This window comes from Pristiophorus japonicus, chromosome 4, assembly GCF_044704955.1.
Source record: "Pristiophorus japonicus isolate sPriJap1 chromosome 4, sPriJap1.hap1, whole genome shotgun sequence".
NCBI lineage: Eukaryota > Metazoa > Chordata > Chondrichthyes > Pristiophoridae > Pristiophorus > Pristiophorus japonicus.
Window position 1 is genome coordinate 313735534 of NC_091980.1, and position 21939 is coordinate 313757472.

The 21939-nt window shown below is 62.7% G+C and overlaps 1 protein-coding gene across 4 annotated transcripts in view; it reads right to left on the bottom strand.

Annotated features, from left to right (window-relative positions):
- The window catches only part of LOC139263512 (G patch domain-containing protein 2-like), a 38882-nt gene extending 18671 nt beyond the window's left edge, over positions 1-20211 (bottom strand). For all 4 annotated transcript variants that reach the window (XM_070879703.1, XM_070879702.1, XM_070879704.1 and 1 more), the window contains exons 1-3: positions 20166-20211; positions 7019-7735; positions 3626-3684 (exon numbers count right to left, since the gene is read on the bottom strand). In XM_070879703.1, coding sequence (XP_070735804.1) covers positions 3626-3684; positions 7019-7725 — 766 coding nt within the window. In that variant the 5' untranslated portion in view covers positions 7726-7735; positions 20166-20211. The remainder of the gene's footprint in view (positions 1-3625; positions 3685-7018; positions 7736-20165) is intronic.
- Positions 20212-21939: the final 1728 nt, after the last annotated feature.

Sequence of the window (21939 nt, forward strand, 5' to 3'; positions counted from 1 at the left end):
CTGACTCTCCGCTACAATGAAGCTGCGTTTAGAAACACTCAGCTCCTCCTGTATGTGACTCCATTCTAACCACCAGAAGGAACAAACTTGTATTTCTGCAGCACCTTTCAATACCTCAGGACGTCCCAAAGTGCTCAGACAATGATGTGCTTTTTGGAGTGTAGTCACTGTTGTAATGTAGAAAATGCGGCAGACATTTGCGCACAGCAAGCTCCCACAAACAGCAATGTGATAATGACCAGATAATCTGTTTTAGTGATGCTGATTGCAGGATAAATATCGACCAGGACACCGGGGAGAACTCCCCTCTTCTTCAAATTAGTGCCATGGGATCTTTTACGTTCACCTGCGAGAGCAGGCAAAGCCTCAGGTTAACGTCTCATCCGAAAGACGGGCCCTCAGACAGTGCAGCACTCCCTCAGTACTGCCCCTCTCCCTCAGTACTGCCCCTCTCCCTCAGTACTGCCCCTCTCCCTCAGTACTGCCCCTCCGACAGTGCGGCACTCCCTCAGTACTGCCCCTCTCCCTCAGTACTGCCCCTCTCCCTCAGTACTGCCCCTCCGACAGTGCGGCACTCCCTCAGTACTGACCCGCTCCCTCAGTACTGCCCCTCCGACAGTGCAGCACTCCCTCAGTACTGCCCCTCTCCCTCAGTACTGCCCCTCTCCCTCAGTACTGCCCCTCTCCCTCAGTACTGCCCCTCTCCCTCAGTACTGCCCCTCTCCCTCAGTACTGCCCCGCTCCCTCAGTACTGCCCCGCTCCCTCAGTACTGCCCCGCTCCCTCAGTACTGCCCCGCTCCCTCAGTACTGCCCCGCTCCCTCAGTACTGCCCCGCTCCCTCAGTACTGCCCCGCTCCCTCAGTACTGCCCCGCTCCCTCAGTACTGCCCCGCTCCCTCAGTACTGCCCCGCTCCCTCAGTACTGCCCCGCTCCCTCAGTACTGCCCCGCTCCCTCAGTACTGCCCCGCTCCCTCAGTACTGCCCCGCTCCCTCAGTACTGCCCCGCTCCCTCAGTACTGCCCCGCTCCCTCAGTACTGCCCCGCTCCCTCAGTACTGCCCCGCTCCCTCAGTACTGCCCCGCTCCCTCAGTACTGCCCCGCTCCCTCAGTACTGCCCCGCTCCCTCAGTACTGCCCCGCTCCCTCAGTACTGCCCCGCTCCCTCAGTACTGCCCCGCTCCCTCAGTACTGCCCCGCTCCCTCAGTACTGCCCCGCTCCCTCAGTACTGCCCCGCTCCCTCAGTACTGCCCCGCTCCCTCAGTACTGCCCCGCTCCCTCAGTACTGCCCCGCTCCCTCAGTACTGCCCCGCTCCCTCAGTACTGACCCGCTCCCTCAGTACTGACCCTCCGACAGTGCAGCACCCCCTCAGTACTGCCCCTCCGACAGTGCAGCACTCCCTCAGTACTGCCCCTCCGACAGTGCGGCACTCCCTCAGTACTGCCCCTCCGACAGTGCAGCACTCCCTCAGTACTGTCCCTCCGACAGTGCAGCACTCCCTCAGTACTGCCCCTCCGACAGTGCGGCGCTCCCTCAGTACTGCCTCTCCGACAGTGCAGCACTCCCTCAGTACTGTCCCACTCCCTCAGTACTGTCCCTCCGACAGTGCAGCACTCCCTCAGTACTGCCCCTCCGACAGTGCGGCGCTCCCTCAGTACTGCCTCTCCAACAGTGCAGTACTCTCTCAGTCCTGCACCAATATTTATCGCTCGACCGATAGCCAAACAGATTATCTGATCATAATCTGTTTGTGGCAGCTTGCTATGTGCAAATTGGCTGCCACATTATCACAGTGACTACACTCAAAAAGTACTTCACTGACTGTCAATCGCTTTAGCACTCCCTGAGGAGATAAAGGCACTGAAGAAATGCTTTGTTAATGGTCCACACAGACAGTGACAATGATGGGAAGGACGGAAACCTGTGTGGATGGGCACCTCACAGTTCAAGAAGATTTCACACAGCCTCTACACTGAAGTCCTGATGAAAGCACAGACTGACCCCCTCCCCTCCCTTCCTACTCCTACCTCCCCCCCCACACCCCGAAGCACAATTCCCAGGGCCCAGGGCTGTCACTCACTCTGACTTGCTGCTGTTGCTCACACAAAGTGTTCTGACAACTGTTAAATTCCTTGCCACTTCCAGAGCCAATGTGATTAGCAAACCTTTCACTCCTGATTAACTCAAACTGACAACTTCTCATTAACACAGACACGCAGCGAACAAGAGCAGCTCCGGGAAACCGTGTCCTCTGAGTTGTGTCTTCACTAACCATGTGCCATTGTTTAACCCTGCCCTCGGGCACACATGGCACTGCCAGGGGCACTCAGGGAAGCAGTGAGTCTCGGCCCTGCTCCCTGCAATTACAACTGGGAGATCTGAGGCAACCCTGGGACTCGGTCCACACAGAGCCACAGCATCCCGCTCCCGTCCCGCTGGCTGAATGTTCTCTCGACACTGTCCCATCAAACACTCCCAGGGCAGGTACAGCACGGGGTTAGATACAGAGTAAAGCTCCCTCTACACTGTCCCATCACACACTCCCAGGGCAGGTACAGGGGGTTAGATACAGAGTAAAGCTCCCTCTACACTGTCCCATCAAACACTCCCAGGGCAGGTACAGCACGGGTTAGATACAGAGTAAAGCTCCCTCTACACTGTCCCATCAAACAATCCCAGGGCAGGTACAGGGGGTTAGATACAGAGTAAAGCTCCCTCTACACTGTCCCATCAAACACTCCCAGGGCAGGTACAGGGGGTTAGATACAGAGTAAAGCTCCCTCTACACTGTCCCATCAAACACTCCCAGGGCAGGTACAGGGGGTTAGATACAGAGTAAAGCTCCCTCTACACTGTCCCATCAAACACTCCCAGGGCAGGTACAGCATGGGGTTAGATACAGAGTTAAGCTCCCCGTGTTGTGTTATATAGATTAGTGCAATGAGTTGTTCAGTCGATGTATGTTGTCTCACTGGCTGTGGAAGGGGTATTTTTGAATTCACCATGGTGAAATGCCAATGGTGGAGCAGGCTTGGGGTGCCGTATGGCCTACTCCTGCTCCACACCAGCCTTCCACCACCCCTCTCCATCTCACCCCATCACCATGACCCTCCATTCCCTTCTCCCCCATGTGTTTACCCAGCTTCCCCTTAAACCCATCGATACTATTCACCTCCACCCCTCCCTGTGGCAGCGAGTTCCACATTCTCACCGCTCTCTGGGTAAAGACGTTCCTCCCAATTCCCCATTGGATTTATTAGTGACTGTCTCTAGTTCAGGTCTCCCCCACAAGCAGTAACATCTTCTCCACGTCTCCCTTGTCAAACCCCTTTCATAATCCTGTAGACCGCTCTCGGGTCACCCCAGCCTGTTCATCCTTTCCCGATAGGTATAAGCTCTCAGTTCTTGTATCATTCTAGTCATTATTTTTGAAGCTTCTCCAGTGCCTCATTATCCTTTGTATAGTACGGAGATCAGAATTGTTCGGTGCTCCAAGTGTGGTCTACAAGTTTAACATAACGTCTGCTTTTCAATTCTATCCCTCTCGACATGAGTGGCAATGCCGGGTTTGCTGTATTATGGCCCGATTACCCTGTGGCTACTTTCGGTGATCTGTGGATCATTACCTTGTCGCCCCTCATCATTGGTGAAGAGCCCGTCACTGCTGCATACGCTGCTCGCATCGCTGGAACACACAGCACAGACCCGTCAGCACCCGGCAACACACGGCCCCCGCGACCGCTCCCCCAGGCCCCCCGCGACCCCTCCCCCAGGCCCCCCGCGACCGCTCCCCCAGGCCCCCCGCGACCCCTCCCCCAGGCCCCCGTGACCCCCTCCCCCGGCAACACACAGCACAGACCCGTCAGCACCCGGCAACACACGGCCCCCGCGACCGCTCCCCCAGGCCCCCCGCGACCCCTCCCCCAGGCCCCCGTGACCCCCTCCCCCGGCAACACACAGCACAGACCCGTCAGCACCCGGCAACACACGGCCCCCGCGACCCCTCCCCCAGGCCCCCGCGACCCCCTCCCCCCGCGACCCCCTCCCCCGGCAACACACAGCACAGACCCGTCAGCACCCGGCAACACACGGCCCCCGCGACCGCTCCCCCAGGCCCCCCGCGACCCCTCCCCCAGGCCCCTGTGACCCCCTCCCCGGCCCCCGCAACCCCTCCCCCAGGCCCCCACTATCCCCTCCCCCGGACCCGCAACCCCCTCACCCGCTACTCCCTCCCCCGGCAACACACAGCACAGACCCGTCAGCACCCGGCCCCCTCCCCCCTCTACCCCCTCCCCAGGCAACACCGTCAGCACATGGCCCTCGCAAACCCCCTCCCCCGACGCCCACCACCCCCAACCCGCAGCCACTGTCCCCACCCCCCATCCCAGTGGTACTGAGACCTGGTGCCACCCACAAACCCATTAGCGAGGCTGCGATTAGCACAGGCAGACACTGAGACAGACACCCTCCCCTCACAGTCCCTGGGGCGGAGATACTTCCTGACTCACTTCCCAACCTTGAGGCAGAATGGTTACAGCACAGAATGAGGCCATTGGGTCCGTGCCGGCTCTCTGCAGGAGCACCTCAGCCAGTCTCCCTCCCCCGCCCTTTCCCCGTAGCCCTGCAACATTTGTTCCTTCAGATACTTATCCAACTCCCTTTTGAAAGCCACGATTGAGTCTGCCTCCACCACCCTCTCAGGCCGCGCATTCCAGATCCTAACCACTCGCTGCGTGAAAAAGTTTTTCCTCATGTCGCCTTTGGTTCTTTGGCCAATCACTTTAAATCTGTGTCCTCTGGTTCTCGACCCTTCCACCAATGGGAACAGTTTCTCTCTCTATCTACTCTGTCCACACCCCCCATGATTTTGAAAACCTCGATCAAATCTCCTCTCAACCTTCTCTGCTCCAAGGAGAACAACCCCAGCTTCTCCAGTCTATCCACGTCACTGAAGTCCCTCATCCCTGGAACCATTCTCGTAAATCTTTTCTGCTCCCTCTCTAAGGCCTTCACATCCTTCCTAAAGTGCGGGGCCCAGAATTGGACACAATACTCCAGTTGGGGCTGAACCAGTGTTTTATACAGGTCCACCATAACTCCCTTGCTTTTGTACTCTGTGCCTCTATTTATGAAGCCCAGGATCCCGTAAGCTTTAACCACTTTCTCAACCTGCCCTGCCCCCTTCAGTGATTTGTGTACATATACCCCCCGGTCTCTCTGTTCATGCACCCCCTTTAGGATTGCATCCTTGAGTTTATATCGCCTCTCCTCATTCTTCCGACCAAAATGTATCACTTCGCACTTTTCTGCGTTAAATTCCATCTGCCCCGTGCCTGCCCATCCCACCAGCCTGTCTGTGTCTTCCTGAAGTCGATCACTACCCTCCTCACTGTTCACTATACTTCCAAGTTTTGTCTCATCTGCAAATTTTGAAATTTTGCCCTGTACACCCACATCCAGGTCATTAATATAGATCAGGAAAAGCAGTGGTCCCAGTACCGACAATTGGCTAAAGAACCAAAGGTAACATGAGGAAAAGCTGTACTATGCTATGATTCTATATTCCCTCGAATTTAGAAGAATGACAGGTGATCTCAATAAAGGATGTTTCCCCCCGGGCTGGGGAGTCTAGAACCAGGGCTCACAGTCTCAGGATAAGGGGTCAGCCATTTAGGACGGAGAGGAGGAGAAATTTCTTCACTCAGAGGGTGGTGAATCTTCGAATTCTCTATCCCAGAGGGCTGTGGAGGCTCAGTCGTTAAGTATATTCAAGGCTGAGATCGATAGATTTTTGAATATTAAGGGAATCACAGGATATGGAGATAGTGCAGGAACGTGGAGTTGAGGTCGAAGATCAGTCATGATCTTATTTCTTATGTTTTTAAGCACTGATGGTACTGAGGCAGCCCTCAGTACTGCCCCTCCGACACTCCCTCAGTACTGCCCCTCCGACACTCCCTCAGTACTGCCCCTCCGACACTCCCTCAGTACTGCCCCTCCGACACTCCCTCAGCACTGCCCCTCCGACACTCCCTCAGCACTGCCCCTCTGACACTCCCTCAGCACTGCCCCTCCGACACTCCCTCAGCACTGCCCCTCCGACAGTGCAGCACTCCCTCAGTACTGCCCCTCCGACAGTGCGGCACTCCCTCAGCACCTCCCCTCCGACAGTGCAGCACTCCCTCAGCACCTCCCCTCCGACAGTGCTGCACTCCCTCAGCACTGCCCCTCCGACAGTGCGGCGCTCCCTCAGCACTGCCCCTCCGACAGTGCGGCACTCCCTCAGCACTGCCCCTCCGACAGTGCGGCACTCCCTCAGCACTGCCCCTCCGACAGTGCGGCACTCCCTCAGCACTGCCCCTCCGACAGTGCGGCGCTCCCTCAGTACTGCCCCTCCGACAGTGCAGCACTCCCTCAGTACTGCCCCTCCGACAGTGCAGCGCTCCCTCAGTACTGTCCCTCCGACAGTGCAGCGCTCTCTCAGTACTGCCCCTCCGACAGTGCAGCGCTCTCTCAGTACTGCCCCTCCGACAGTGCAACACTCCCTCAGTACTGCCCCTCCGACAGTGCGGCACTCCCTCAGTACTGCCCCTCCAACAGTGCAGCACTCCCTCAGTACTGCCCCTCCGACAGTGCAGCACTCCCTCAGTACTGCCCCTCCAACAGTGCGGCACTCCCTCAGTACTGCCCCTCCGACAGTGCGGCGCTCCCTCAGTACTGCCCCTCCGACAGTGCAGCGCTCCCTCAGTACTGCCCCTCCGACAGTGCAGCGCTCCCTCAGCACTGCCCCTCCGACAGTGCGGCACTCCCTCAGTACTGCCCCTCCGACAGTGCAGCGCTCCCTCAGTACTGCACTGGGAGTGTCAGCCTGGTTTTGTGTACAAGACCCTGGAGTGAGACTTGAACCCATGACCTTCTGACTCGGAGGCGAGAGTGCCATCGAGTGAGCCTCGGCAGACAGTTGATATGGGGGGGGGGGGTCTGTAGGAATGGGTACCCCGGGAATCTGAGCCCGTTACCTTTCAGTCATGTTCTCGTCTGAAGCTTTGTGCTCCTCGGTCTCGCAGTCCATCCCTTCCTTGCGGGCCCCCTCGGGGCGGGGGCTGGGCTGGGCAGGCGGCCCCTCGGGGGTCAGCCAGGGGTCATCCACGGGCGACTTGGACAGCCGTTGCTTCTTGTGCTGGCAGGGGGCTTTGAGGGGGCAGGGGGGGGCCTGGGGCCCGGGGCTGGGCTCCGACACCTTCAGCTTTTTCTGCAGTGTGGCGCTGACATCGCCCGCGCCCCCCGAGGTCACGCGCTTGACCTTCCTCCGCCGGCGCAGGGGCTGGCCGGGAGTGTTCTCCGTGAAGGAGTCCGACTCGTGCCAGGTGTGGTGCTTGCTCTTCAGCGTGACGTTGAGGGAGGACAGCCGCTTCACCACAGCCCGGTCGTCGTCCGAGTCGCTGGCCCCTCCTCCCCCGCCGGCCCCGCCCCCTCCCCCGCCACCAACCCCGCCCCCTCCCCCCGCCTCGTCCTGGCTGGACTCGGAGGCCTCGCTGAAGCAACGCGCGTAATCCAGCGAGTGGTTGGAGTTGGAGCGCCGCTTTCGGCCCCTGCGTTTGCGGGCCTGGCGTCGCTGCTGCTGCCGGGGGCTCAGTGCCGGCCCGTCCCACACCTCCTCATCCAGCCGGTTCTGCTCAGACGTCTCGTCCAGCGCGGACGCTAGGTCGTGAGCCAGCTCGTCCATCGCACTGTGCCTGCCGGGAAGACCAGAGGGTCAGTGATACCACACTCACACAGCACAGACCACCCTCGGTGATCGAGCTTAGCCCCGCTCCCCCTCCCTCCCTCCCCCGCTACTCCCCCCCGCTACCCCCCCTCCACTCCCTCGCCCCCTCCCCCGCTCCTCCCCCGCTCCCCCTCCCTCCCCCGCTACTCCCCCCCGCTCCCCCCCCCGCTACCCCCCCTCCACTCCCCCGCTCCTCCCCCACTCCCCCCCCTCCCTCCCCCGCTACTCCCCCCGCTACCCCCCCTCCACTCCCCCGCTCCTCCCCCACTCCCCCCCCTCCCTCCCCCGCTACTCCCCCCCGCTCCTCCCCCACTCCCCCCCTCCCTCCCCCGCTACTCCCCCCGCTACCCCCCCTCCACTCCCCCGCTCCCCCCCCCACCTCTGCCCCGCTACTCCCCCCCCCGCCACTCCCCCGCTCTCCTCCCCCCCACTCCCACTCCTCCCCCCCCCACTCCCACTCCTCCCCCCCACTCCCTCGCCCCCTCCCCCGCTACTCCCCCCCACCTCTCCCCCGCTACTCCCCCCCCCCACTCCCCCGCTCCTCCCCTCACTCCCTCGCCCTCCCCCCCCCCCCCCCCCCCACTCCCACTCGCTCCTCCCCCCCCACTCCCACGCTCCTCCCCCCCCACTCCATAGACCCCCACATGCTTCCCCTAATTCCCCTTTCGAATGTTACTATTGAACCAGCTGCCACCAAACCTTCAGGCAGCGCTCCAGATTGCAACATCTCGCTGGGTAAAAATCTCCCCTTAAACCCCTGCTCCAAGGAGAACCACCCCAACGTCTCGACATGAATCAAATCCCTCATCCCTGGTACCACTCCAGTAAATCTCCTCTGCTCTCTCTCTAAGGCCTTCACATCCTTCCTACAGTGCGGGGCCCAGAATTGGACACAATACTCCAGTTGGGGCTGAACCAGTGTTTTATACAGGTCCATCATAACTCCCTTGCTTTTGTACTCTGTGCCTCTATTTATGAAGCCCAGGATCCCGTAAGCTTTAACCACTTTCTCAACCTGCCCTGCCACCTTCAGTGATTTGTGTACATATACCCCCCGGTCTCTCTGATCATGTACCCCCTTTAGGATTGTACCCTTGAGTTTATATTGCCTCTCCTCATTCTTCCGACCAAAATGCATCACTTCACATTTCTCTGCGTTAAATTTCATCTGCCCCGTATCTGCCCATTTCACTCGTCTGTCTGTTCTCCTGAAGTCTCTCACTATCCTCCTCATTGGTTATTACATTTCCAAGTTTTGCATCATCTAGCTTTGGACACCTCACCTTTCCTCCCCTTGTGGGAACATGTCCCCTCTGTGCCCGAACAATCTCCTCTTTGAAAGCCTCACATTGCTCAGTTACTCTTTTGCCTTCCAATTTTTGATTCCAATCCACCTCGGGCAGATCCCTTTTCAACTCACTGAAATTCACCCTCTTCCAGTTAAATATTTTTACATTAGATTGTTCCTTGTCCTTTTCCATAACTATTCACAATCTGATATTATGATTGCTGTTCCCCAAATGCTCCCCCACTGAAACATGCCGGGGATGAGGGGGTTGACTTATGAGGAAAGGTTGAGGAGGTTGGGCCTCTACTCATTGGAATTCAGAAGAATGAGAGGTGATCTTATCGAAACGTTTAAGATTGAGGGGGCTTGACAAGGTGGATGCAGAGAGGATGTTTCCACTGATGGGGGAGACTAGAACTAGAGGGCATGATCTTAGAATAAGGGGCCGCCCATTTAAAACTGAGATGAGGAGAAATTTCTTCTCAGAGGGTTGTAAATCTGTGGAATTCGCTGCATCAGAGAGCTGTGGAGGCTGGGACATTGAATATATTTAAGACAGAAATAGACAGTTTCTTAAACGATAAGGGATCAGGGGTTATGGGGAGTGGGTGGGGAAGTGCAGCTGAGTTCATGATCAGATCAGCCTTGATCGTATTGAATAGCGGAGCAGGCTCGAGGGGCCGAATGGCACCCCCTTTAGGATTGTACCCTTGAGTTTATATCGTCTCGCCTCATTCTTCTTTTCAGAATGGCAGGCAGTGACTAGTGGGGTACCGCAAGGTTCTGTGCTGGGGCCCCAGCTGTTTACACTGTACATTAATGATTTAGATGAGGGGATTAAATGTAGTATCTCCAAATTTGCGGATGACACTAAGTTGGGTGGCAGTGTGAGCTGCGAGGAGGATGCTGTGAGGCTGCAGAGCGACTTGGATAGGTTAGGTGAGTGGGCAAATGCATGGCAGATGAAGTATAATGTGGATAAATGTGAGGTTATCCACTTTGGTGGTAAAAACAGAGAGACAGACTATTATCTGAATGGTGACAGATTAGGAAAAGGGGAGGTGCAACGAGACCTGGGTGTCATGGTACATCAGTCATTGAAGGTTGGCATGCAGGTACAGCAGGCGGTTAAGAAAGCAAATGGCATGTTGGCCTTCATAGCGAGGGGATTTGAGTACAGGGGCAGGGAGGTGTTGCTACAGTTGTACAGGGCCTTGGTGAGGCCACACCTGGAGTATTGTGTACAGTTTTGGTCTCCTAACCTGAGGAAGGACATTCTTGCTATTGAGGGAGTGCAGCGAAGGTTCACCAGACTGATTCCCGGGATGGCGGGACTGACCTATCAAGAAAGACTGGATCAACTGGGCTTGTATTCACTGGAGTTCAGAAGAATGAGAGGGGACCTCATAGAAACGTTTAAAATTCTGATGGGTTTAGACAGGTTAGATGCAGGAAGAATGTTCCCAATGTTGGGGAAGTCCAGAACCAGAGGTCACAGTCTAAGGATAAGGGGTAAGCCATTTATGACCGAGATGCGGAGGAACTTCTTCACCCAGAGAGTGGTGAACCTGTGGAATTCTCTACCACAGAAAGTAGTTGAGGCCAATTCACTAAATATATTCAAAAGGGAGTTAGATGTAGTCCTTACTACTCGGGGGATCAAGGGGTATGGCGAGAAAGCAGGAATGAGGTACTGAAGTTGAATGTTCAGCCATGAACTCATTGAATGGCGGTGCAGGCTAGAAGGGCCGAATGGCCTACTCCTGCACCTATTTTCTATGTTTCTGTGTTTCTGACCAAAATGCATCACTTCACATTTCTCTGCGTTAAATTTCATCTGCCCCGTATCTGCCCATTTCACTCGTCTGTTCTCCTGAAGTCTCTCACTATCCTCCTCATTGGTTACTACATTTCCTCGTTGTGCTGGAAACACACTGATCAAGATAGTTCTGTTGTACTTTTCAGGAATTCCTCCCGCTCTTTGCCCTTTACACTGTTACTATCCCAGTCTAGATCAGGATAATTGAAGTCCCCCAGAATCAGTACTCGAGAGTTCTTGCATCTTTCTGTAATTTGTCTGCCAATTTGCTCCTCGATTTCCTGCCCAGTATTTGGTGGCCTAAAGTATACACCCAATTGTGTAACAGCTCCTCTATTATTCCTTAATTCTAATCAAATAGATTCGGTCTTTGACCCCTCAACTACATCATCCCTCTCCAGTGTTACAAGTTGCTTTGATCAATACCGCCACTACCCCCCACCTTTTCTTTCCTTCCCCATCTTTCCTGAATACCTTGTAGTCGGGAATCTCCCTGAAATTCCATCCTCTCCAGGTCTGTACAGACCCAGGAGAGCATCGCGCAAGGCCGGTTATTGGTAGGCAAGGCCGTGTCTCCCTCACTCCCCCGCCCCCTCCTCCGTGTACCCCTCACTCCCCCCCCCTCCTCCGTGTACCCCTCCTCCGTGTATCCCTCACCCCCCCTCCTCCGTGTACCCCTCACTCCCCCCTCCTCCGTGTACCCCTCACTCCCCCCTCCGTGTACCCCTCACTCCCCCCCCTCCTCCGTGTACCCCTCACTCACCCCCCTCCTCCGTGTACCCCTCACTCCCCCCTCCTCCGTGTTCCCCTCACTCCCCCCTCCTCCGTGTACCCCTCACTCCCCCCTCCGTGTGCCCCTCACTCCCCCCCTCCTCCGTGTACCCCTCACTCCCCCCCTCCTCCGTGTACCCCTCACTCCCCCCTCCTCCGTGTACCCCTCACTCCCCCCCTCCTCCGTGTACCCCTCACTCCCCCCTCTTCCGTGTACCCCTCACTCCCCCCTCCTCTGTGTACCCCTCACTCCCCCCTCCCTCCGTGTACCCCTCACTCCCCCCCTCCTCCGTGTCGCCGTCACCCTCCCCTCCTCCGTGTCCCCGTCACCACCCGTCCTCCGTGTCCCCCTCACTCCCCCCCCCTCCGTGTCCCTGTCACTCCCTCCCCTCCGTGTACCCCTCACTCCCCTCCCCCTCCGTGTACCCCTCACTCCCCTCCCCCTCGTGTACCCCTCACTCCCCCCCTCCTCCGTGTACCCCTCACCCCCCCCCCCTCCTCCGTGTACCCCTCACTCCCCCTCCCTCCGTCTACCCCTCACTCCCCCTCCTCCGTGTACCCCTCACTCCCCCTCCTCCGTGTACCCCTCACTCCCCCGTGTACCCCTCACTCCCCCCTCCTCCGTGTACCCCTCACCTCCCCTCCCTCCGTGTACCCCTCACTCCCCCTCCCTCCGTGTACCCCTCACTCCCCCCCTCCACCGTGTACCCCTCACTCCCCCCTCCTCCTCCGTGTACCCCTCACTCCCCACTCCTCCGTGTACCCCTCACTCCCCCCTCCCTCCGTGCACCCCTCACTCCCCCCCTCCTCCGTGTACCCCTCACTCCCCCCTCCCTCCGTGTACCCCTCACTCCCCCCCTCCTCCGTGTACCCCTCACTCCCCCCTCCTCCGTGTTCCCCTCACTCCCCCCTCCTCCGTGTACCCCTCACTCCCCCCTCCGTGTACCCCTCACTCCCCCCCTCCTCCGTGTACCCCTCACTCCCCCCTCCTCCATGTTCCCCTCACTCCCCCCTCCTCCGTGCACCCCTCACTCCCCCCTCCGTGTGCCCCTCACTCCCCCCCTCCTCCGTGTACCCCTCACTCACCCCCCTCCTCCGTGCACCCCTCACTCCCCCTCCCTCCGTGTACCCCTCACTTCCCCCCTCCTCCGTGTACCCCTCACTCCCCCCCCGTGTCCCCGTCACTCCCCTCCCCCTCCGTGTACCCCTCACTCCCCTCCCCCTCCGTGTACCCCTCCCTCCGTGTACCCCTCACTCCCCCCCCTCCGTGTCCCCGTCACTCCCCCCCCCCTCCGTGTCCCCGTCACTCCCCCCCCTCCGTGTACCCCTCACTCCCCTCCCCCTCCGTGTACACCTCACTCCCCCCCCCTCCGTGTACCCCTCACTCCCCCCCTCCTCCGTGTACCCCTCACCCCCCCTCCTCCGTGTACCCCTCACTAACCCCCCTCCGTGTACCCCTCACTCCCCCCTCCGTGTACCCCTCACTCCCCCTCCCTCCGTGTACCCCTCACTCCCCCTCCTCCGTGTACCCCTCACTCCCCCCTCCTCCGTGTACCGCTCACTCCCCCCCTCCTCCGTGTACCCCTCACTCCCCCCTCCTCCGTGTACCCCTCACTCCGCCTCCCTTCTCCCCCTCCGTGTCTCCGTCACTCCCGCCCCCGCCTCTTCCGTGTACCCATCACTCCCCCCCTCCTCCGTGTACCCCTCACTCCCCCCCCCCCGTGTCCCCGTCACTCCCCCCCCTCCGTGTACCCCTCACTCCCCTCCCCCTCCGTGTACCCCTCACCCCCCTCCCTCCGTGTACCCCTCACTCCCCCCTCCTCCGTGTACCCCTCACTCCCCCTCCTCCGTGTACCCCTCACTCCCCCGTGTACCCCTCACTCCCCCCTCCTCCGTGTACCCCTCACCTCCCCTCCCTCCGTGTACCCCTCACTCCCCCTCCCTCCGTGTACCCCTCACTCCCCCCTCCTCCGTGTACCCCTCACTCCCCCCTCCTCCTCCGTGTACCCCTCACTCCCCACTCCTCCTCCGTGTACCCCTCACTCCCCACTCCTCCGTGTACCCCTCACTCCCCCCCTCCTCCGTGTACCCCTCACTCCGTGTACCCCTCACTCCCCCCCTCCTCCGTGTACCCCTCACTCCCCCCTCCTCCGTGTACCCCTCACTCCCCCCTCCTCCGTGTTCCCCTCACTCCCCCCTCCTCCGTGCACCCCTCACTCCCCCCTCCGTGTACCCCTCATTCCCCCCTCCTCCGTGTACCCCTCACTCCCCCCTCCTCCGTGTACCCCTCACTCCCCCCTCCTCCGTGTTCCCCTCACTCCCCCCTCCTCCGTGCACCCCTCACTCCCCCCTCCGTGTACCCATCACTCCCCCCCCTCCTCTGTGTACCCCTCACTCACCCCCCTCCTCCGTGTACCCCTCACTCCCCCTCCCTCCGTGTACCCCTCACTCCCCCCTCCTCCGTGTACCCCTCACTCCCCCCCCCCCGTGTCCGCGTCACTCACCCCCTCCGTGTACCCCTCACTCCCCTCCCCCTCCGTGTACCCCTCACTCCCCTCCCCCTCCGTGTATCCCTCACTCCCCCTCCTCCGTGTACCCCTCACTCCCCCCCCCCTCCGTGTCCCCGTCACTCCCCCCCTCCGTGTACCCCTCACTCCCCCCCCTCCGTGTACCCCTCACTCCCCCCCTCCTCCGTGTACCCCTCACCCCCCCTCTTCCGTGTACCCCTCACTCCCCCCTCCGTGTACCCCTCACTCCCCCTCCCTCCGTGTACCCCTCACTCCCCCTCCTCCGTGTACCCCTCACTCCCCCCCTCCTCCGTGTACCCCTCACTCCCCCCCTCCTCCGTGTACCCCTCACTCCCCCCTCCGTGTACCCCTCACTCCCCCCTCCTCCGTGTACCCCTCACTCCGCCTCCCTTCTCCCCCTCCGTGTACCCCTCACTCCTCCGTGTCTCCGTCACTTCCGCCCCCTCCTCTTCCGTGTACCCATCACTCCCCCCCTCCTCCGTGTACCCCTCACTCCCCCCCGCCCTCCGTGTACCCCTCACTCCCCCCTCCTCCGTGTACCCCTCACTCCCCCCTCCCTCCGTGTACCCCTCACTCCCCCCCTCCTCCGTGTCCCTGTCACACCCCTCTCCTCCGTGTACCCCTCACTCCCCCCCCTCCTCCGTGTATCCCTCACTCCCATGTACCCCTCCTCCGTGTACCCCTCACTCCCCCCCGCCCTCCGTGTACCGCTCACGCCCCCCTCTCCTCCGTATACCCCTCACTCCCCCCTCCTCCGTGTACCCCTCACTCCCTCCTCCCTCCGTGTATCCCTCACTCCCCCCCTCCTCCGTGTACCCCTCACTCCCCCCTCCTCCGTGTTCCCCTCACTCCCCCCTCCTCCGTGTACCCCTCACTCCCCCCTCCGTGTACCCCTCACTCCCCCCTCCGTGTACCCCTCACTCCCCCCCTCCTCCGTGTACCCCTCACTCCCCCCCTCCTCCGTGTACCCCTCACTCCCCCCCTCCTCCGTGTACCCCTCACTCACCCCCATCCTCCGTGTACCCCTCACTCCCCCTCCCTCCGTGTACCCCTCACTCCCCCCTCCTTCGTGTACCCCTCACTCCCCCCCCTCCGTGTCCCCGTCACCCCCCCCCTCCGTGTACCCCTCACTCTCCTCCCCCTCCGTGTACCCCTCACTCTCCTCCCCCTCCGTGTACCCCTCACTCTCCTCCCCCTCCGTGTACCCCTCACTCTCCTCCCCCTCCGTGTACCCCTCACTCCCCCTCCTCCGTGTACCCCTCACTCCCCCCCCCCCGTGTCCCCGTCACTCCCCCCCCCTCCGTGTCCCCGTCACTCCCCCCTCTCCGTGTACCCCTCACTCCCCCTCCTCCGTGTACACCTCACTCCCCCCCTCCGTGTCCACGTCACTCCCCCCCCCTCCGTGTCCCCGTCACTCCCCCCCCTCCGCGTCCCCGTCACTCCCCCCCCCTCCGTGTACCCCTCACTCGCCCCCTCCGTGTACCCCTCACTCCCCCCCTCCTCCGTGTACCCCTCACCCCCCCTCCTCCGTGTACCCCTCACTCCCCCCTCCGTGTACCCCTCACTCCCCCCTCCGTGTACCCCTCACTCCCCCTCCTCCGTGTACCCCTCACTCCCCCCCTCCTCCGTGTACCCCTCACTCCCCCCACTCCTCCGTGTACCCCTCACTCCCCCCCCTCCGTGTACCCCTCACTCCCCCCTCCTCCGTGTACCACTCACTCCGCCTCCCTTCCCCCCCTCCGTGTCTCCGTCACTCCCGCCCCCTCCTCTTCCGTGTACCCATCACTCCCCCCATCCTCAGTGTACCCCTCGCTCCCCCCCCGCCCTCCGTGTACCCCTCACTCCCCCCTCCTCCGTGTACCCCTCACTCCCCCCCTCCCTCCGTGTACCCCTCACTCCCCCCCTCCTCCGTGTCCCTGTCACACCCCCCTCCTCCGTGTACCCCTCACTCCCCCCCCTCCTCCGTGTATCCCTCACTCCCATGTACCCCTCCTCCGTGTACCCCTCACTCCCCCCCGCCCTCCGTGTACCGCTCACGCCCCCCCTCCTCCGTGTACCCCTCACTCCCCCCCCTCCGTGTACCCCTCACTCCCCCCTCCCTCCGTGTACCCCTCACTCCCCCCCTCCTCCGTGTACCCCTCACTCCCCCCTGCTCCGTGTTCCCCTCACTCCCCCCTCCTCCGTGTACCCCTCACTTCCCCCTCCGTGTACCCCTCACTCCCCCCCTCCTCTGTGTACCTCCTCACTCCCCCCCTCCTCCGTGTACCCCCTCACTCCCCCCCTCCTCCGTGTACCCCTCACTCCCCCTCCCTCCGTGTACCCCTCACTCCCCCCTCCGTGTACCCCTCACCCCCCCCCCTCCGTGTACCCCTCACTCCCCCCTCCTCCGTGTTCCCCTCACTCCCCCTCCTCCGTGCACCCCTCACTCCCCCCTCTGTGTACCCCTCACTCCCCCCCTCCTCCGTGTACCCCTCACTCACCCCCCTCCTCCGTGTACCCCTCACTCACCCCCCTCCTCCGTGTACCCCTCACTCCCCCTCCCTCCGTGTACCCCTCACTCCCCCCCTCCTTCGTGTACCCCTCACTCCCCCCCCCTCCGTGTCCCCCTCACTCCCCCCCCCTCCGTGTCCCCGTCACCCCCCCCCTCCGTGTACCCCTCACTCCCCTCCCCCTCCATGTACCCCTCACTCCCCTCCCCCTCCGTGTACCCCCCACTCCCCCTCCTCCGTGTACCCCTCACTCCCCCCCCCCTCCGTGTCCCCGTCACTCCCCTCCCCCTCCGTGTACCCGTCACTCCCCTCCCCCTCCGTGTACCCCTCACTCCCCCTCCTCCATGTACACCTCACTCCCCCCTCCTCCGTGTACCCCTCACCCCCCCCTCCGTGTACCCCTCACTCCCCCCCCTCCGTGTACCCCTCACTCCCCCCTCCGTGTACCCTTCACTCCCCCTCCCTCCGTGTACCCCTCACTCCCCCCCTCCTCCGTGTAACCATCACTCCCCCCCTCCTCCGTGTAACCATCACTCCCCTCCCCCTCCGTGTACCCCTCACCCCCCCCCCCCTCGGTGTACCCCTCACTCCCCCCTCCGTGTACCCCTCACTCCCCCCCCTCCTCCGTGTACCCCTCACTCCCCCTCCTCCGTGTACCCCTCACTCCCCCTCCTCCGTGTACCCCTCACTCCCCCCCTCCGTGTACCCCTCACTCCCCCTCCTTCCGTGTACCCCTCACTCCCCCTCCTCCGTGTACCCCTCACTCCCCCTCCCCCTTCGTGTACACCTCACTCCCCCTCCCCCTCCGTGTACCCCTCACTCCCCCTCCGTGTACCCCTCACTCCCCCTCCGTGTACCCCTCACTCCCCCCCCCCTCCGTGTACCCCTCACTCCCCCCCCCTCCGTGTACCCCTCACTCCCCCCCCCCTCCGTGTACCCCTCACTCCCCCCTCCGTGTACCCCTCACTCCCCCCCTCCGTGTACCCCTCACTCCCCCCCCTCCGTGTACCCCTCACTCCTCCCCTCCGTGTACCCCTCACTCCCCCCCCTCCGTGTACCCCTCACTCCCCCCCCCCTCCGTGTACCCCTCACTCCCCCTCCTCCGTGTACCCCTCACTCCCCCTCCTCCGTGTACCCCTCACTCCCCCCTCCTCCGTGTACCCCTCACTCCCCCTCCTTCCGTGTACCCCTCACTCCCCCTCTTCCGTGTACCCCTCACTCCCCCTCTTCCGTGTACCCCTCACTCCCCCTCCCCCTTCGTGTACACCTCACTCCCCCTCCCCCTCCGTGTACCCCTCACTCCCCCTCCGTGTACCCCTCACTCCCCCTCCGTGTACCCCTCACTCCCCCCCCCCTCCGTGTACCCCTCACTCCCCCCCCTCCGTGTACCCCTCACTCCCCCCCTCCGTGTACCCCTCACTCCCCCCTCCGTGTACCCCTCACTCCCCCCTCCTCCGTGTACCCCTCACTCCCCCCTCCTCCGTGTACCCCTCACTCCCCCCTCCTCCGTGTACCCCTCACTCCCCCCTCCTCCGTGTACCCCTCACTCCCCCCTCCTCCGTGTACCCCTCACTCCCCCCCTCCTCCGTGTACCCCTCACTCCCCCCCCTCCGTGTACCCCTCACTCCCCCTCCTCCTCCGTGTACCCCTCACTCCCCTCCCCCTCCGTGTACCCCTCACTCCCCCCCTCCTCCGTGTACCCCTCACCCCCCCTCCTCCGTGTACCCCTCACCCCTCCTCCTCCGTGTACTCCTCACTCCCCCCCACCGTGTTTCCCTCACTCCCCCCCTTGTGTACCCCTCACTCCCCCTCCCTCCGTGTACCCCTCACTCCCCCTCCCTCCGTGTACCCCTCACTCCCCCCTCCTCCGTGTACCCCTCACTCCCCCCTCCTCCGTGTACCCCTCACTCCCCCCTCCTCCGTGTACCCCTCACTCCCCCCTCCTCCGTGTACCCCTCACTCCCCCCTCCTCCGTGTACCCCTCACTTCCCCCCCTCCTCCGTGTACCCCTCACTCCCCCCCCTCCTCCGTGTACCTCTCACTCCCCCTCCCCCTCCGTGTCCCCGTCACTCCCCCTCCCCCTCCGTGTCCCCGTCACTCCCCCTCCCTCCGTGTACCCCTCACTCCCCCCTCCTCCGTGTACCCCTCACCCCCCCTCCTCCGTGTACTCCTCACTCCTCCGTGTACCCCTCACTCCCCCCCTCCTCCGTGTTTCCCTCACTCCCCCACTCATGTACCCCTCACTCCCCCTCCCTCCGTGTACCCCTCACTCCCCCCTCCTCCGTGTACCCCTCACTCCCCCCTCCTCCGTGTACCCCTCACTCCCCCCCTCATGTACCCCTCACTCCCCCTCCCTCCGTGTACCCCTCACTCCCCCCTCCTCCGTGTACCCCTCACTCCCCCTCCCTCCGTGTACCCCTCACTCCCCCTCCCTCCGTGTACCCCTCACTCCCCCCTCCTCCGTGTACCCCTCACTCCCCCCTCCTCCGTGTACCCCTCACTCCCCCTCCCTCCGTGTACCCCTCACTCCCCCCTCCTCCGTGTACCCCTCACTCCCCCCCTCATGTACCCCTCACTCCCCCTCCCTCCGTGTACCCCTCACTCCCCCCTCCTCCGTGTACCCCTCACTCCCCCTCCCTCCGTGTACCCCTCACTCCCCCTCCCTCCGTGTACCCCTCACTCCCCCCTCCTCCGTGTACCCCTCACTCCCCCTCCCTCCGTGTACCCCTCACTCCCCCCTCCTCCGTGTACCCCTCACTCCCCCCCTCATGTACCCCTCACTCCCCCTCCCTCCGTGTACCCCTCACTCCCCCTCCCTCCGTGTACCCCTCACTCCCCCCTCCTCCGTGTACCCCTCACTCCCCCTCCCTCCGTGTACCCCTCACTCCCCCTCCCTCCGTGTACCCCTCACTCCCCCCTCCTCCGTGTACCCCTCACTCCCCCTCCCTCCGTGTACCCCTCACTCCCCCCTCCTCCGTGTACCCCTCACTCCCCCCCTCATGTACCCCTCACTCCCCCTCCCTCCGTGTACCCCTCACTCCCCCCTCCTCCGTGTACCCCTCACTCCCCCTCCCTCCGTGTACCCCTCACTCCCCCCTCCTCCGTGTACCCCTCACTCCCCCTCCCTCCGTGTACCCCTCACTCCCCCTCCCTCCGTGTACCCCTCACTCCCCCCTCCTCCGTGTACCCCTCACCCCCCCCTCCGTGTACCCCTCCTCCTCCGTGTACCCCTCACTCCCCCTCCCCCTCCGTGTACCCCTCACTCCTCCTCCGTGTACCCCTCACTCCCCCCCTCATGTACCCCTCACTCCCCCTCCCTCCGTGTACCCCTCACTCCCCCCTCCTCCGTGTACCCCTCACTCCCCCTCCCCCTCCGTGTACCCCTCACTCCCCCTCCGTGTATCCCTCACTCCCCCTCCCCCTCCGTGTACCCCTCACTCCCCCTCCCCCTCCGTGTACCCCTCACTCCCCCTCCGTGTACCCCTCACTCCCCGGTTTCTCACCCGGGCTCCGGTCAGTCGGGTCCGAATGGACAGTTACGTCAGTTCCGCCCCGCTCATTCCGCGCTTCCGCCCCTCTATAATCGTCACTTCCGGGCAGTCGAAGTGTCGGAGACTGCACCTGTCTGTCACCGTCTGCACCAATCACTGCGCGGGGTTGCGCCTAGCCCCGCCCCAGCTCTGGCTCCGCCCCCACACTGGGATCTAGCCCCGCCCTCACCCTGGCTCCGCCCCCACCACACCAGCCCCTAGCCCCTCCTCGGCTTGACCACGCCCACCGGGCCCCGCCCCACCCCTGTTTGCCCAATGGGGGCGGGGCCCAGTCTCCATGGTTCCCGGGGGAGCGGGAGGGGCCCAGTCTCCATGGTTCCCGGGGGCGGGGCCCAGTCTCCATGGTTCCCGGGGGCGCGGGGCCCAGTCTCCATGGTTCCCGGGGGAGGGGGCCCAGTCTCCATGGTTCCCGGGGGCGGGGGCCCAGTCTCCATGGTTCCCGGGGGCGGGGGCCCAGTCTCCATGGTTCCCGGGGGCGGGGGCCCAGTCTCCATGGTTCCCGGGGGCGGGGCCCAGTCTCCATGGTTCCCGGGGGCGCGGGGCCCAGTCTCCATGGTTCCCGGGGGAGGGGGCCCAGTCTCCATGGTTCCCGGGGGCGGGGGCCCAGTCTCCATGGTTCCCGGGGGCGGGGGCCCAGTCTCCATGGTTCCCGGGGGCGGGGGCCCAGTCTCCATGGTTCCCGGGGGCGCGGGGCCCCTGTCGGGAGAGGTCAGGCCCTGGGGAAAGGGCGGGACTGTGACTCACTGAGAGCCAGCACGGTGTCGCCGGGCCCAATGGCCTCCCGCGCTCTCACCGCTCCCCGATAACGCTGTGTTCGCGCACAGCAACTACCCACTAACTCATCAAATAAAGGGCCCATTAAACTCATGGTCCATCGAGGATTAGTGGCCGGGAGGGCCACCCTGCTCTGCACTCCTGAGACCGCGGCCAATCCTCCGTTTAACATCTCATCTAAAAGCCACTCCCTCAGTACTGCCCCTCCGACAGTGCGGCACTCCCTCAGTACTGTCCCTCCGACAGTGCGGCACTCCCTCAGTACTGCCCCTCCGACAGTGCGGCACTCCCTCAGTACTGCCCCTCCGACAGTGCGGCACTCCCTCAGTACTGCCCCTCCGACAGTGCAGCACTCCCTCAGTACTGCCCCTCCGACAGTGCGGCACTCCCTCAGTACTGCCCCTCCGACAGTGCGGCACTCCCTCAGTACTGCCCCTCCGACAGTGCGGCACTCCCTCAGTACTGCCCCTCCGACAGTGCGGGGCTCCCTCAGTACTGCCCTCCGACAGTGCGGCACTCTCTCAGTACTGCCCCTCCGACAGTGCGGCACTCCCTCAGTACTGCCCCTCCGACAATGCGGCACTCCCTCAGTACTGCCCCTCCGACAGTGCGGGGCTCCCTCAGTACTGCCCCTCCGACAGTGCTGCGCTCCCTCAGTACTGCCCCTCCGACAGTGCGGCGCTCCCTCAGTACTGCCCTCCGACAGTGCGGCACTCCCTCAGTACTGCCCCTCCGACAGTGCGGCGCTCCCTCAGTACTGCCCCTCCGACAATGCGGCACTCCCTCACTACTGCCCCTCCGACAGTGCGGCACTCCCTCAGTACTGCCCCTCTGACAGTGCGGCACTCCCTCAGTACTGCCCCTCTGACAGTGCGCTGCTCCCTCAGTACTGCCCCTCCGACAGTGCAGCACTCCCTCAGCACTGCCCCTCCGACAATGCGGCGCTCCCTCA